General features: G+C 39.7%; 1 protein-coding gene across 1 annotated transcript in view; it reads right to left on the reverse strand.

The window, feature by feature from the left end:
• Positions 1-16,304, reverse strand: part of LOC116333949 (NACHT, LRR and PYD domains-containing protein 3-like) — a 177,288-nt gene that overhangs the window by 11,638 nt on the left and 149,346 nt on the right. The window contains exons 7-12 of the mRNA XM_039603652.1: positions 9,788-10,312; positions 9,661-9,710; positions 9,389-9,420; positions 8,760-8,824; positions 8,409-8,458; positions 7,144-7,358 (exon numbers count right to left, since the gene is read on the reverse strand). Of these exons, the coding sequence (XP_039459586.1) occupies positions 7,144-7,358; positions 8,409-8,458; positions 8,760-8,824; positions 9,389-9,420; positions 9,661-9,710; positions 9,788-10,312 (937 nt within the window). The remainder of the gene's footprint in view (positions 1-7,143; positions 7,359-8,408; positions 8,459-8,759; positions 8,825-9,388; positions 9,421-9,660; positions 9,711-9,787; positions 10,313-16,304) is intronic.

A 16,304-nucleotide genomic window follows, 5' to 3' on the forward strand; every position in this document is an offset into this window, starting at 1 on the left:
AAAATACCAAAAGTCATTGCCGGAATTAGCAGAAATAGCAGAATAGTTTAAAATTTGAACGATGAAAATCGGCTGAAAATTGTGGAAGTAGTTAAGTGCCAAAAAACGTACAAAAAGTGGCAACTGGAATAATAACTAGAAAAATTTGCATTTCCTGCGAAAATGCTGTGTGGATGCCTGAACGCTGAAGCTGTCTGCTGAAAAGCTGAAAAAGCTGAAAAGTTGCAAAACGTTGTATGGTGGTGAAAAAAAAACATGTCACCCTGAGCAGAATTCGAACCTGGCCCTCCTGGTCTCAAGGCAGCTACTCATCTCACTGAGCTAAACTCATTCTCTCAAGAAGAGGAGGAGAGACCGACAATTCTGCTAAAATGAGCAGAAGTTGCTGAGAATTGTGCTGAGAAGAGGTGAAAAGGCTGAAAATTTTGCAGAAAGGAGGTAAATCAGCAGAATTTCTGCAGAAAAGAGGCAAAGGAGCAGAAACTTGCGCTGAAAAGAGATGAATCAGCAGAGTTTCTGCTGAAAAACTTTTTTTTTTTTCTGAAAACAGCCCAAAAAATGGAATTTGTGCTGAAAAGGGTGAAAGAAATGAAAATTTTGCTGAAAAGGGTGAAGAAGCTAAAGTATACCAAATCAAAGTATTTGTGCCAAAACATAGTGTTTCTGCCATATTGTGGTATTTGTGCCACAAAAGTTACTACATTACAACATGAATACGGATTAAAGATGAAAGAAACTGGCAACAAATTCCTCCACTACAAACCAGTCTGATACCACTTCTTTGCAGTGTTCACGTTTACTAAGGCACTACCCAAAAGGCGCCACAAGAGGGCACTCCAACACAAGAGAAGAGGTGAATGAGCAGAATTTCTGCTGAAAAGAGGCAGAAGGTTCTGTATGTAGAAAAAGAAACACTGTTGAACCATGTGTGAAATAAATAAAGAAATGAAATGAAAGAACAACCTGGTTCTGCTCAAATTAACCAACAGGCACGTGTAGGGGGGCGGAAGGGCTTGAGCACCGCCCCTTTCCTGATGGGTGCCCAAAGTGCCCCTTTGTTGAGTCAATTTAAAAAAAAAAAAATTTAATTGTTTTTTTAAATGTGTGCGTCGTCATGGAGTCCTGTCTGTGCCCCTCAACAATAATATTTAACTATTAATCACAATTTGCTAAATAAAAGGATCTGGCTTGTGTTACGAAATCAGTTTCGCCCGGTTCTTTGATTCGTCGAGGGATCCAGAAGCGGCACCGGAACTTCAGTAGTTATTTTACAAAATCTTTATTCATCTTTATTCATCTTCATTTAAGCATGCACTTCTAGAAGGGAAGACGAGGCCGGTGTCCCTCTGAAACAATCTTCACCCCTTTGTTAGTTCCAGCCAGCTTTATAGAGGCAACCCCATCATAAATCCCCCATGGTGTGCTGGAAACTCCGTATGTCTGTGTGTGTATGCACGAGCACGTGAGTGCCTGTGTGTGCGCGTACCCGCGTGTCTATGTGAGTGCTCGTGAGTGACTGTGTGTGCATACCTGGTATGTGCGTGCACGTGAGTGAGTGTGCATGTGGATGTGTGAGTGTAACAGTTAAAACACTGGGTGTGTGTCTCTTCTCCCTTCCAGACTACAGTTAACAAGTTACATGTTGAGACCCCCACCCAGGTATCCTCTGGGGAATTTCCACTCAGCATTAACTCCTCTTTGTCTTACTTTCACAGTTCAACTGGGGAGGGTCTCATAAGATCTACTCCTAAGTTCATGACACAGTCAGGCCTTTATTTACACCCAGGGCAGTGTCAGTGTCTCTACCATAATTCTACATTCTATCTTAACACATTTCTAAACTCTAAAACAAACTAAACATTCCTACATGTCTAAACTCTAAAATAAGCTAAACATTCCTACACTTGCATCAGTCACATGATCACCATTAACCAATGATCGCCCTTGACGGCAGAACGCGCTGGTTACGAGCCGGGAACGAGCTCACAAAGAGCACGCGCATTTTTTGCGGTCCGGAGCTGTAGGAATCTGAAGGCTAGACCGTCCCATTTCACAGCCTCGCACTTCCGGCCTTCTCGGACTTGAAGGACCCGGCCCATGTAGACCCGCGAAGGCGGGTCCTTCGATGGATGCAGCCGACGTTTTGGGACACAGCTACAACTTACCTCAGACACACAGACTGATGCGACAAAACCAGTAAGTAGCTGTACAGCGCACACTGTAGTCTACAGCACATAGGAGTATTAGCTTATTACGCATTACACGTTGGTAAGCTGTCTTGTGACAACTGACGAACTGAAACAAACGAGCATGCTGTGTGTGCAACAGCGCGACAAACTTTACCTGTCCTTTTATTAACTGCACAAGTAGTGCTGGTCATAGCTGCTGGCTCACTGGGTAAGGCTGTCATGGGTCTGTAGCTCTGTCACCGTTTTAGGGAACATATTTAGTTTTAAAGTAAGTTACAGGGCTTTTCCTGCCTTTCTGGAGGCTTATATTTCACTTAAAACGATCTAATATGCATGTCCACATAATGATAGATTATTATAATGATAATATTTAAAAAAACACATGCTGTATTTTAAAGAACATACATTAAGAAACAGATTATATTAGATTTATATTTTAAATAAGACAAAATGCTGATTTTACAGCAGCAAAATTATTGTATCTCTACAGTTTAAAAATGTAATAAGCTTTCTGCCTGCACAGAGTGGATAGTGTAACAAATGGAATCATCATAAATACATTATTTCATATTTATTACTTTTTATCCCTCATTGCTTTATTATTGTAGCTCTAGTAATAAATAATAAGGGAAGGATTCTGGATCAGCACCATGATGGAAACTTGTGCCCACAGTATATACAGTATTCTGAAGAAGGTCTAAAATGTCACTGTGTGTGCATGTGTGTGTTTTATGTATATGGATTTTTAAATTATTACTCATAATATAACATTGTCCAGACATGGCTGGTAAGGACATGAGGGGAAACAGTAGGAGCTGTGTGAGGCTACTAAAGGCAGTGGATCCCTCAGCAGCTGGATTACAAAGAGCACAGGTAACATTAACACATGTACCAGTTGTTGGAGAGGTATTCCAGTATAAAAATAATAATAAGCACAACTGAAATGTTTTGCTTCTATAACATTTTCTGTCATCATTTTATTATAGATTAAGTGTAAGAGTTGTTAATTGTGGATAATTAAATAATAGTTTATTGCAATAGCAAGTTGTGCCTTGTTCTCAGATGGACAGCAAGTGGAGAGTGATAGATGAGATGAGGGGATGGAAGGAGGAAGAGAGGCAATGAGTGATTCACAGGAAGAGCCTTGTTTGTTTCTCAGTTTTTGTTGCCTTATGGTTCCAAGCGCTGTCACCAATCTTTGCATTTTGTTATTATCTCATAACACTTGTTTAATCAGCTGCCATCTCTCCTATGGACTTTTTAATGTCTACAGTCTCAGATCAACACAGCCCTGCCCTCCAGTACTATCAGCAGCAGGAGCAGCAGCAATACAGGCTACGTTTGCTTTGCCTCACAACAGTGATATAGTATGATGCGATCCCATATTAGATTCTTGATGAATGTGTGTTGTTGTTGTTATTCAGCCTGGTTCAATGTGCCCCTTTTAGCTTTGAGCACTTGCCCTTTAAACGTCTCTGCACGGCCCTGTTAACCAATCAGAGGTACTGCCTCTGTCTGCTTCATCAGGCTGTGTACTTGTTTCTGCCATGGAGCGTTAACAAGAATCTGAGGTCCATATTAGAAAAGCTGCTAAAATCATAAAACTTTGCAGAATTGTAATAAATTAGCAATATAAATTACAGTTCTGTGATAGTGTATAAATTTGTAGTGAAAAAAAAAAAAACATGGACCAAGGTGGGATTGAACCACGACCTTTGAGCTGCAGAGCCGTGTCATTACTGATTGCGCCACCTGGAAAGGGGGTGGCGGTCTGAAAGACAGATACTTGGGCAGTCAGAAAATAGATCGCGGTGAGAGGCGAAAAACGCCGTTTTTTGGAGTTACAAAACGTCGTGTAACTCAAAAACTAGGAGGGCTAGCAGCATAATTCTTGTACTGGGTGAATCAGCGGACTTTGGTGTATTTTGACTGCGATTTTCATAGCTCGTTCTACCTCCGTCACGGAGATATGACGAGAGAAGAAACGGCTTCATTTCCAGAGTTTGAAGACTGAGAGAAGGACAGTTTTCCACCCCTCAAACAAACGTAATTCATTGCTCAACGGTAAGATAATTGTAAAAACTGCTTCCACTGTGAGTGTCAGCAGTGTCTGAAGATATATTGGCACAAGCCTCATGTCCTAACTTTGCTTTGTTAAAGAGATATGGCGATTTGAAAATGCCTCCCGTTTCAGAATTTCAGCTCTGAATTTCAAAACCTCCCCATAGACTTTGAATGGGGAGTATTGAGACCTTGTGTCACTCCGAGGCAAATTGCGAGAAAACGGTAAACCTCACAATAAAGATAGTGACATTTTCTGAAAGCCAGCAAAAATACCTACGTTTTGATGTATTTGTGGGGGTTGAGTGGAAATTGTGTGAGTAGCAAGAAGTTGTTCAGACATGAAGAGAAAATTCAGAATGGACCAGCACTCACTCTGACTTAATTGCATAGCAACCATAGCAACGCATGTATTTTCTGAAAAATCACAATTTTGCAACTGAAAACTTAAAGAGAGATAAGATTAAAACGGTAGAAGATCTGAAAAAGCTGAATCAGACAGGAATAGCCCAATAATCTGAGAACATTTTAAAGTTTGAATGGAGTTTCTAGGTGAAAGCATGAGGACGTAGTTAAGTTTCAAAGACAAGCAAGTTTTAGCAGAATTGTGGAAGTTTCCCATTCATTTCAATGGGACAAATTAAAGGAAAAAAGTGTAATATTTTAAAAAGTATAACAGTAATAAACACCAAAAGATATAGCCGGAATTAGCAGAAATAGCAGAACAGTTTAGAGTTTGAACGGAGAAAATCGGCTGAAAACTGAGGGAGTAGTTCAGTGCCGAAAAACGGGGCAGCAACTTGAAGAATAAAGTTTAAAACAGGAAAACAATAGTGTGGAAGCCCTTTAGGGCATCCACACAATAAAGAAGAAAGAGAAACAGGAAAACAATAGTGTGGATGCCTTAAAGCATCCACACAATAAAGAGAAACAGGAAAACAATTGTGTGGAAGCCCTTTAGGGCATCCACACAATAAAGAATAAAGAGAAACAGGAACTCAATAGTGTGGAAGCCCTTTAGGGCATCCACACAATAAAGAATAAAGAGAAACAGGAACTCAATAGTGTGGAAGCCCTTTAGGGCATCCACACAATAAAGAGAAACAGGAACTCAATAGTGTGGAAGCCCTTTTAGGGCATCCACACAATAAGTAGTTTTGTTTGTGTCACTGCCCCTGGCCTTGGAGGAAGTGGGCTGGCCTTCCTGTTTAAAATTCCAAGCGTGCCAGGACTCACAGACCATTGGCTGCCTGGGGATGAAGTGACTGACTGTGTTCACCTGTGGATACAAAATGCTGAGGATCCTTCAGAGGGATACTATGTTTTGAACTGGACATGCAGGTTGTCCCTCTCTCCTTGGTCTTTGACCCCCACTTGCCTAACTCAGGTTAAGCGTGGGAGTTCTGCCTGAGTGGCTAGTTTTCATTTGTACTTGAACATGTGAGAGCTGCTTTGTGTTGTTTAATTTCGCTAGTGATTCACTGTAGGCTACACTAACGGTTTTCAGTTCTGTGTGTTTGTAATAAACCCTTTTCTTATATTGACCTCCCTGTGATGGGCTTGTTTATGTTACCTACCATGACCCCTAGCCGAGCCGGGTCATAAAAGTTTGGAAATGTTCAGGGCTCATCTGCATCATTGTTTCACAGAACAGCATTATCAAGATGTGGCGATCATCATATTAGCCAGCAGGTGTCACTGTGGACATGGTTTTAGATTGTTTTGGTAGCCTTGCTACAATTCTGGCACAAAGGCTTTGAATGTTTTAGTGTTCCACAAAGCCTCGCTTTGCTCATCACTATGGATCTGGACACATCGCTACATATAGAAAACATTTAAATGCAGAACCTACGGTGATCTGACCAAATCTGGGCCCTGCAGAGGTTGCACTGCAGGGTTTTTATATTTTAGGGTCTTTACCTTAAAATACAAAGCAGGCAACTGCTCTTGTCATTTGGTGCTGTATAAATAAAAATTAGTTGCTCGGATAGCATATTGACATGTCCGGATATTGTTTATTATTATTATTATCATTATCATTATTATCATTATTATTGTAGGAGCCATAATTAAATGTATTGAATTTTAATGATCACTGGGTTTTCATTCGTTTGGTTGCTATGGTGATGTGTAACGGGAGTCACGTGGGTGCTAGCGGTGACATTAAGGGGGCGTTGTCAGTCTGTCATTCACTGGTTTGATTTTGACAGAGAGGAGGGCTGGGTAGCCGTAGTTTTTGTTGACCGCTGCACAACGAGTTTCCCCTTCTTACATTAGAGCCTGTGATGTTTTAAGAGTCTGAATCAGGAGCCAATCACATTACTCTGTAAACTCTCAAAGCACTTTAATAAACAAGCAAGCAATTCCACCTCTCGCATTATTGTGTACAGTTGACAGCGCGTCAGGCAAATAGGTAGGCTCAATCCCCAGCCTCTAGCGACTGTGGAAGTCGGTACAATTACTATCATTATCATTATCATCATCATCATAGTTAGACCAGTGGTTTGAAGCCATGTGGAGAAGCAAACAGAAAATAAAGATCTTAGAATGGAAACAAATTCTATTGCTTTCTAATACTTGCTGGCTCGTGCCTTAAATGACTCTTAAATGATCCTGAAGTCAGATAAAACTGTGTAAATGAGGACTGAGTGTTCACTCTGGTTAACTATCATGGCTGACTAGAACAATTGAATGAACTGAAATATCTTGAATTCAGCTTTCCCTTTCTCTGCTGATATCAGTGGACACTAAATAAATCCCTAAAATCTGCAAAAGTCCACACAAACTAAACATCTCCTTTTGAACTCAGAAGGAAAATAATCTCTGCAGTCTGTAGGGTGGCACTGTAAGGACTATGGGTTTATAGTTCCCTTATGAGGAGTGGTTTGCTCACCGTGTTTTGGTACACAATGTGGTAGGTGGAGCTGATGGATTGCATCCTCTGAACTCTCGAAGTTGAACAGCGGGCCTGCAGCCATCTTACTGGCTTGTTGAAGGAGTCCTTCATCCCATTGGACAGTTCTGTACAGAAGCTCTGCCCCCTGACTCATATCAAACATGAGTCCAGTCAAAGTACACTGGAACACACCTGGACCAGGACACCTGAAACTGAAACATTAAAGACACGAATGACTATGTTAAAACCTGAAAAAAGTATATTCCTTAATGTGAACCATCTAGTGACAATCTCAAGGCCCGTCTGACTGAGCCCTCTGATTTTGCACCTGGAGTCACTCCCTCAGTTTCAAGGTTAAAGCTGTGGTCTCATATTTTGAAGCCAATATAATAACCCACCAACAGTGGAGATCCAGCTTTTTTTTTTCTTTTTTTTAAGATACAATTAAAATAAATACACTCAAAAAGGTGCTGTGGAAAAGAGTAGAATTCTTGGCACAGAGTTTAATACACTGAATCATATGAACAGCAACAGCCCAGAGTTTTACATAGCAAAGTAAAACCCCGGGCTGTAAAGCCTTAAGCACAGACAGCAGAGCTACACAGAGAAGGACAGAAAGAGAAGTTTCCCAGTGGTTCCTCTGGCCCTTCCTTATAGAGCAGGTAACCCCACCTCCTGTTGCTAGGGAACTTTCCACTTGTCCTGCAGCCAAAAGCAGCAGGTACATGTTCAAGTCCTGGCCAAGGACCATCAGTGGCATCTCCTGCTTCCAACATCTCATTATTCCAGTATCTGATGACCAGTATCTATTGATGGCTTAGATCTCAGTCCTACCATTCAGCTGTCTGTACCTGTCTTACTTTCTGGAGGTATTTGGCTGTGGCTGACTGTGCTGCATCTTTGTCATAGTTTGTATTAGCCTGTGGTACACTTAAATACTTGTAGCTGCCCTGTAAATCTCTATTCTTCAGTCTGGATCACCTCACCTGCCTTTGCATCAATTTGGCCACACGTATAAAGTCTGAATGAAAACCTGATCAATAAATCAGATCAAAAAACTGGTTAGCCTCCCACACTTTAACACAAAGCATGAGAGGCCACATCTAACAGTGAATAAACTTTCTAATAAATCCTTAACTACAACAGAAGAAAAGTGTGACGACAGAGGGGGGAAGATGTAGTTCAACACATGGACACAAGCAGAGGTCTGATGAGCTTCAGATGTAACACAAACATATACATGCAGATTTAAATATTTTTACCTGTAGAAGATGTGTGCAGATTCACTGTAGACTTCAGGTGTGAAACTTGACTGAAAACAGCAACATTAGAGGTTTTAGGACAAATACCTGAACATTATTTGGAGAAGAAACTTAGGTTATGCAGGTTGTTAATCACCTGTACAATAAGTAGCAAGAATGGTAAACAACTGTCCTAAAATTATATTTTACTATGAATGAGAACAAAACATGAATGCACTCTGATAACACAAAGCTTTCATGTACAGTGATGAATGAGTTCATGTGCTGACAGTTTGTTGTACAAGGGTTAAGAAAAAGTACCAATGCTTGTTAAATCTGTGCTTGAGAGTCTTCAAATATCTGAAAGCTCACCTTGATCATCTCTGTGTTGTCCTCCGACAAACTAGGCTGTGTGTCTGGTTTTACACCAGAAACACCTAATGAGAAGATTGGCAACAGATGACACGAAGAAGTTGGCATTTTAAACAGCTAAGATCAATTTGCAGAAAAACTATTTTAAGCAACAGGATGTTTGAGTGCTTTCCTCCATATGATGTGTGGTCATAGTTCTGGGGATTGGTCCAAATAAATAATGTGATTCAAATTCTGATTCACTCCCCTTCAAGGTTTTCATGGATGTGCATATGAGGGGTGTATATTTTAGTGTTTCGGAGCTTTCCCCCTTGATTTCCTGTTTCAGAGCCAATTTTAAGAGGATTTGTTAGTCTGCTATAACCTGAAAACCCTCTCTGAAACTGGGCACCTCACAAAAAACCAAAAAACAATCATGGTAGATAAATAGAAGTATAGAAGTGTGTGATAGGGTGGAATGTCAACTCACAGGTGTGATTATATGTTTTTTTTTTTTTTCTTTTACCAAGCTTCCACTACAATGTAATAATACATTTGACAGTAATGCATTATCACTGTTTAGACCAGGTCCATTTTAAGATCAGATTTTGTTCTTGATTGACGGATGGGAGGACAGTTTGAGTACTTACAGGAAGTTTTAATCATCTTGAACTCATCAACCCTGCAGGAACAAAAAGCAGTATTTTCAAAGTAAATATTTAAGTCTATTCTGACTAAAGGGAACATTAATTGAGTCTGTGTCTGCAGATCCAGTTTATAGGTTAGTCTGCTACCTTGTACATCGCACAAAAACCTTTCTATGTTAAAAGATGTTAAAGAACTGAACTTGAATCTTAAGTAAATTATCACATCATTTGTTACTTCATGTTCAGTTTTTTTTTGGATTTAATAAGTTGGCTACCGGGATGAAGGACTTTCAGCCTCACTCATCATCTGTGTTCTTCTGGCATCCTGAAGCAAACAGGAAAAATATTAGCAAGAAATTCAGCACAGCTGATGTGTTTCTATGACAGAAAGAGATACTCAACTGGATACAGGGACACTGAGGAACCAGACCAGACCATAAACCCAGGATAAAGAGTTTGAGTGAATGTGGTATTGAAGGTGTGGAGGTGGATCAGAGTGTCAGAGGAGACTCTGTAGAAGGACAGAGTGCCAGCAGGACAGTCCACATACACTGCTGCTCTGTTAGAGGCAGAGGAGGAGGAGGAGGAGGAGATGGATGTTAGTCTCTTATTGTGCGTGACACAACGAGGACCATCATCAGAGCAGTACAGACTCCAGGACTGATCATTGTGTCCAAACACACAGTCATTACTCCCTCCTTTCCTTCTGATTCTTCTGTAACTCACTGATATATAAACCCATCCTCTCCACTCGACCTCCCAGTAACAGCGACCAGTCAGACCATTGCTACACAGCAGCTGTTCACAAACATCAAATCTGTCTGGATGATCAGGATATGACTGAACCTCCTTCACATGTGTCACCTTCCTGTTGTTGTCAGACAGTTGGAGGTTTGTGTTCACTGTGTTTGTGTCGATTGTGAGTTGACAGGAATCTGATGGAGAGAACAAATACAATCCAACTGCAGTTATTGATCCATCATCTGTTCATTGATTGACACTTTGATGATGACTCCTGACATGATGAAGATGGTTGAATGTGTGCTGTTTTGTTTTCATGAATCCTATTAAAAACACACTTACACTTCCTCAGACCTGGTCTCAACCATCGGACTCCAGCAGGCTCCACCCTGAAAGGAGGAGGGGGGTCAGAGCAGCACAGTCAGCATGCACACATGGACATTACATGGCTCTCATACACACACTGTTACACACTGAGGATGGCTCAAAGCTCGGCTCCACTGGGCAAAGAAATCTACATTTATTTATCAGCACATTTAAAAACAGGTTGAGCCAAAGTGCTGCACAGAGTAGAGATAAAATAGGAAACATACACAGTAATTACTATAAAGACTCGTCAGAATTGAAAGCTTCAGAGTACAAATGTGTTTCCAACCGGGTTTTAAAAATGTCGAGTGTTGGTGAAGACCTGATGTGAAGGGCGACTGTTCCAGAGTTTGGCTGCAGCGATCCATAAAGCTCAACTCTGTTTTTACGTCTAGTTCTGGTCAGAAGCTACTTGTCTGCAGACCTGAGGGCTCTGCTTGGATTATTAGTGTGAATGCTTGTAAAAGCATTCACAGTATTGTTGTTGTAATCTTTATTAGTGTGAATGCTTGTAAAAGCATTCACAGTATTGTTGTTGTAATCTTTATTATTATATATTCCGTACGTTTTTTGGACGCTAACTCCTTCAAAACCGTTCAACTTAGAAAAACCATTCAAACACCATTAGATTCCTCTTCTTTTGGAATGGTGTGCTTCTATTTTTCTCATTTTTAACATTTATATTTTTAATTAGTGTGAATGCTTGTAAAAGCATTCACAGTATTGTTGTTGTAATCTTTATTCTACTTTATTAGTGTGAATGCTTGTAAAAGCATTCACAGTATTGTTCTTCTAATCTTTATTAGTGTGAATGCTTGTAAAAGCATTCACAGTATTGTTCTTCTAATCTTTATTAGTGTGAATGCTTGTAAAAGCATTCACAGTATTGTTCTTCAAATCTTTATTAGTGTGAATGCTTGTAAAAGCATTCACAGTATTGTTCTTCTAATTAGTGTGAATGCTTGAAAAGCATTCACAGTATTGTTGTTGTAATCTTTATTATTAGTGTGAATGCTTGTAAAAGCATTCACAGTATTGTTCTTCTAATTAGTGTGAATGCTTGTAAAAGCATTCACAGTATTGTTCTTCTAATCTTTATTAGTGTGAATGCTTGTAAAAGCATTCACAGTATTGTTCTTCTAATCTTTATTATTCTATTTTATTATTATAGATTCCGTACGTTTTTTGTAGTCCATCTCCTTCAAAACCGTTCAACTTAGAAAAACCATTCAAACATCATTAGATTCCTCTTCTTTTGGACATGACTGCTTCTATTTTTCTCATTTATAACATTTATATTTTTAAAATTATTCAACTTTTTTCAACAAAAATTTCCCATGTATTTCAATGGAGAGACCCTTCAAATTCTCATTCAACTCACTCCTCTTTAAACTGTATCTACTTCCACATACAGTGACATAGAGCCACCATTCAAACTTTAAAACGAAGACAACACATTCAACTATTCAACTTGTATTTATCTTTTCAATATCTGTTATACTTTTTCTTCAGTTCCAGTTTAAGTTTCATGATGTTTTTTCAGCCGTTTCAGAGTTTATAATGGGTGTGTATGGGACGGAATGTTGGGGCTAGAGTGAGACAGCTCAACTGCTAGAGTGAGAGGAGCGAAAAAATTAATCTTAAAATATTTTTTAAAACTGCTGCTGTGTCCGCAGCGTTTGCTCTACAGGTATGATTTTACCCTCAAAACGTAGCCATCGCTGTCCTCTTTCATCCAATGTGTTTACTATTGTACTAGGTGTTATGGTTCTTTCATAAATGTCACCCATGCACAGCCTCCTCCCTCCAACTCCTCCATAGACTCTAATGTTAAAATGGCTCAGAAGGTTCGTTTGAAAACCAGAAGTACAGGCTGTCTTTACACTGTCACCACGTCCATATAATAAACTCCACAAGCATGAAAACTGAGAATTAGGTAGACTGGACATTGCTGTCGCTCACGGTGAAAGAATTTTGTCAATAGGACCTGTACTTTTCATTTGGGAGCGATTTGTTTCGACCTGACTTTTCTGTTCATTTTAAGCAGCAAAAGTGAGGTGCATGTCTGTGCGCGTGTGTATGGAGCCAGTGGGTGCAGTCACTATAGCAACCAGGCTCACACCTGCCTGCTTAACGAGCTCTGTCTCACTGTGCCAAGATTAATCTTAAACACTTCTCTTTCAACTGCTGCTGTGTCCACAGTGTTTGCTCTACAGCCATCATTTTACCCTCAAAACGAAGCCATCATTCTTCTCTTTCCAACAGCGTGTCTTTCAAAGCTCATAGATACAAATGTTTTAAACTGTGTGGATCCAAGTGGAGGGATCACACTTTAGTCATTCAGTTATTCAAAGAATATGAACTTTTAATATTCATTCAGATGTTTTCTGACTCTAAATTTTCTTTTCTCATTTCTTAGGTTTTTCTAATTTTAATTTAAAAACTTTTCAGCTATTTTCCAACTTCTTCTGTGTGAACATCAGCTTTCAAAAGTTCTGCACTTTTGTTTTCAGGTTAAAAACTCTGTATTTTCCAGCTCATTCAACATTTTTAACTTATAATTCAGCAATTAATTCATTTCAGTACATACATTCAGATTCAAGCATTCACACTGCAGTTTCTTCAGAAAATGCACTTTCTAGTTATTGTGTGGATGCCCTAAAAGGGCTTCCACACTATTGAGTTCCTGTTTCTCTTTATTCTTTATACTTTATTCTTCAAGTTGCTCCGTTCTTCGCCGCATAACTACTCCTTCAGTTTTCAGCCGATTTTCTCCGTTCAAACTCTAAACTGTTCTGCTCTTTCTGCTAATTCCTGCTATGACTTTTGGTGTTTATTACTGTTATACTTTTTAAAATATTACACTTTTTTCCTTTAATTTGTCCCATTGAAATGAATGGGAAACTTCCACAATTCTGTGCAATTAAGTCAGAGTGAGTGCTGGTCCGTTCTGAATTTTGTCTTCATGTCTGAACAACTTCTTGCTACTTACTCAATTTCTACTCAACCCCCACAAATTATACATCAAAACGTAGGTATTTTTGCTGGCTTTCAGACAATGTCACTATCTTTATTGTGAGATTTACCGTTTTTTTGCAATTTGCCTCGGAGTGACACAAGGTCTGACAACTCCCCATTCAAAGTCTATGGGGAGGTTTTGAAATTCAGAGCTGAAATTCTGTAACGGGAGGCATTTTTAAATCGCCATATCTCCTTAACAAAGCAAAGTTAGGACATGAGGCTTGTGCCAATATATCTTCAGACACTGCTGACACTCACAGTGGAAGCAGTTTTTACAATTATCTTACCGTTAAGCAATGAATTACGTTTGTTTGAGGGTAGGAAATCTGTCCTCCTCTCAGTCTTCAAACTCTGGAAATGAAGCCGTTTCTTTTCTCGTCATATCTCCGCGACGGAGGTAGAACGAGCTATGAAAATCGCAGTCAAAATACACCAAAGTCCGCTGATTCACCCAGTACAAGAATTATGCTGCTAGCCCTCCTAGTTTTTGAGTTACACGACGATTTGTAACTCCAAAAAACGGCGTTTTTCGCCTCTCACCGCGATCTATTTTCTGACTGCCCAAGTATCTGTCTTTCAGACCGCCGCCCCTTTCCAGGTGGCGCAATCAGTAATGACACGGCTCTGCAGCTCAAAGGTCGTGGGTTCAATCCCACCTTGGTCCACGTTTTTTTTTTTCACTACAAATTTATACACTATCACAGACCTGTAATTTATATTGCTAATTTATTACAATTCTGCAAAGTTTTATGATTTTAGCAGCTTTTCTAATATGGACCTCAGATTCTTGTTAACGCCCCATGGCAGAAACAAGTACACAGCCTGATGAAGCAGACAGAGGCAGTACCTCTGACTGGTGAATTTGAGCAGAACCAGGTTGTTCTTTCATTTCATTTCTTTATTTATTTCACACATGGTTCAACAGTGTTTCTTTTTCTACATACAGAACCTTCTGCCTCTTTTTGCAGAAATTCTGCTCATTCACCTCATCTCTTGTGTTGGAGTGCCCTCTTGTGGCGGCCTTTTGGGTAGTGCCTTAGTAAACATGAACACTGCAAAGAAGTGGTATCAGACTGGTTTGTAGTGGAGGAATTTGTTGCCAGTTTCTTTCATCTTTAATCCGTATTCATGTTGTAATGTAGTAGTACCACAATATGGCAGAAACACTATGTTTTGGCACAAATACTTTGATTTGGTATACTTTAGCTTCTTCACCCCTTTTCAGCAAAATTTTCAATTTTTTCACCCTTTTCAGCACAAATTCCAGCTTTTTGGCTGTTTTCAGAAAAAAAAAAAACTCTTTTCAGCAGAAACTCTGCTGATTCATCTCTTTTCAGCGCAAGTTTCTGCTTCTTTGCCTCTTTTCTGCAGAAATTCTGCTGATTCACCTCTTTTCAGCCTTTTGACCTCTTATCAGCACAATTCTCAGCAGTTTCTGCTCATTTCACCATAATTGTCAGTCTCTCCATCTCTTACCTTGTGAGAGTGAATTTGGCACAGTGAGATGAATAGCCGCCTTGTGCCCAGGAGGGCCAGGTTCGAATCCTGCTCAGGGTGACATTTTTTTTTCACCACCATACAACTTTTTGCAACTTTTCATCTTTTTCAGCTTTTCAGCAGACAGCTTCAGCGTTAAGGCATCCACACAGCATTTTCGCAGGAAATGCAAATTTTTCTAGTTAGTGTGAATGCTTGTAAAAGCATTCACAGTATTGTTGTTGTAATCTTTATTATTCTATTTTATTATTATAGATTCCGTACGTTTTTTGTACTCTATCTCCTTCAAAACCGTTCAACTTAGAAAAACCATTCAAACACCGTTAGATTCCTCTTCTTTTGGACATGACTGCTTCTACTTTTCTCATTTATAACATTTATATTTTTAAAATTATTCAACTTTTTCAACAAAAATTTCCCATGTATTTCAATGGGAGACCCTTCAAATCCTCATTCAACTTACTCATTTTCAAACTGTATCTACTTCAACATACGTTGACATAGAGCTACCATTCAAACTTTAAAACGAAGACAAGACATTCAACTATTCAACTTGTATTTATCTTTTCAATATCTGTTATACTTTTCTTCAGTTCCAGTTTAAGTTTCATGATGTTTTTCAGCCGTTTCAGAGTTTATAATGGGTGTGTATGGGACGGAATGTTGGGGCTAGAGTGAGACAGCTGAACTGCTAGAGTGAGAGGAGCAAAAATTAATCTGAAAATATTTTTAAAACTGCTGCTGTGTCCACGGTGTTTGGTCTACAGGTATGATTTTACCCTCAAAACGTAGCCATCGCTGTCCTCTTTCATCCAATGTGTTTACTATTGTACTAGGTGTTATGGTTCTTTCATAAATGTCACCAAAGCACAGCCTCCTCCCTCCAACTCCTCCATAGACTCTAATGTTAAAATGGCTCAGAAGGTTCGTTTGAAAATCAGAAGAGCATGGTGTTTTACACTGTCACCACGTCCATATAATAAACTCCACAGGCATGAAAACTGAGAATTAGGTAGACTGGACATTGCTGCCGCTCACGGTGAAGGAATTTCGTCAATAGGACCTGTACTTTTCATTTGGGAACGATTTGTTTCGGCCTAACTTTTCTGTTCATTTTAAGCAGCAAAAGTGAGGTGCATGTCTGTGTGCGTGTGTATGGAGCCCTGGCTCAGTCACTATAGCAACCAGGCTCACACCTGCCTGCCTAACGAGCTCTCTCTCACTCTGCCAAGATTCATCTTGAACACTTCTCTTTCAACAGCTGCTGTGTCCACAGTATTTGCCCTACAGCCAT

The sequence above is a fragment of the Oreochromis aureus genome, linkage group 3, assembly GCF_013358895.1.
Source record: "Oreochromis aureus strain Israel breed Guangdong linkage group 3, ZZ_aureus, whole genome shotgun sequence".
Lineage (NCBI taxonomy): Eukaryota > Metazoa > Chordata > Actinopteri > Cichliformes > Cichlidae > Oreochromis > Oreochromis aureus.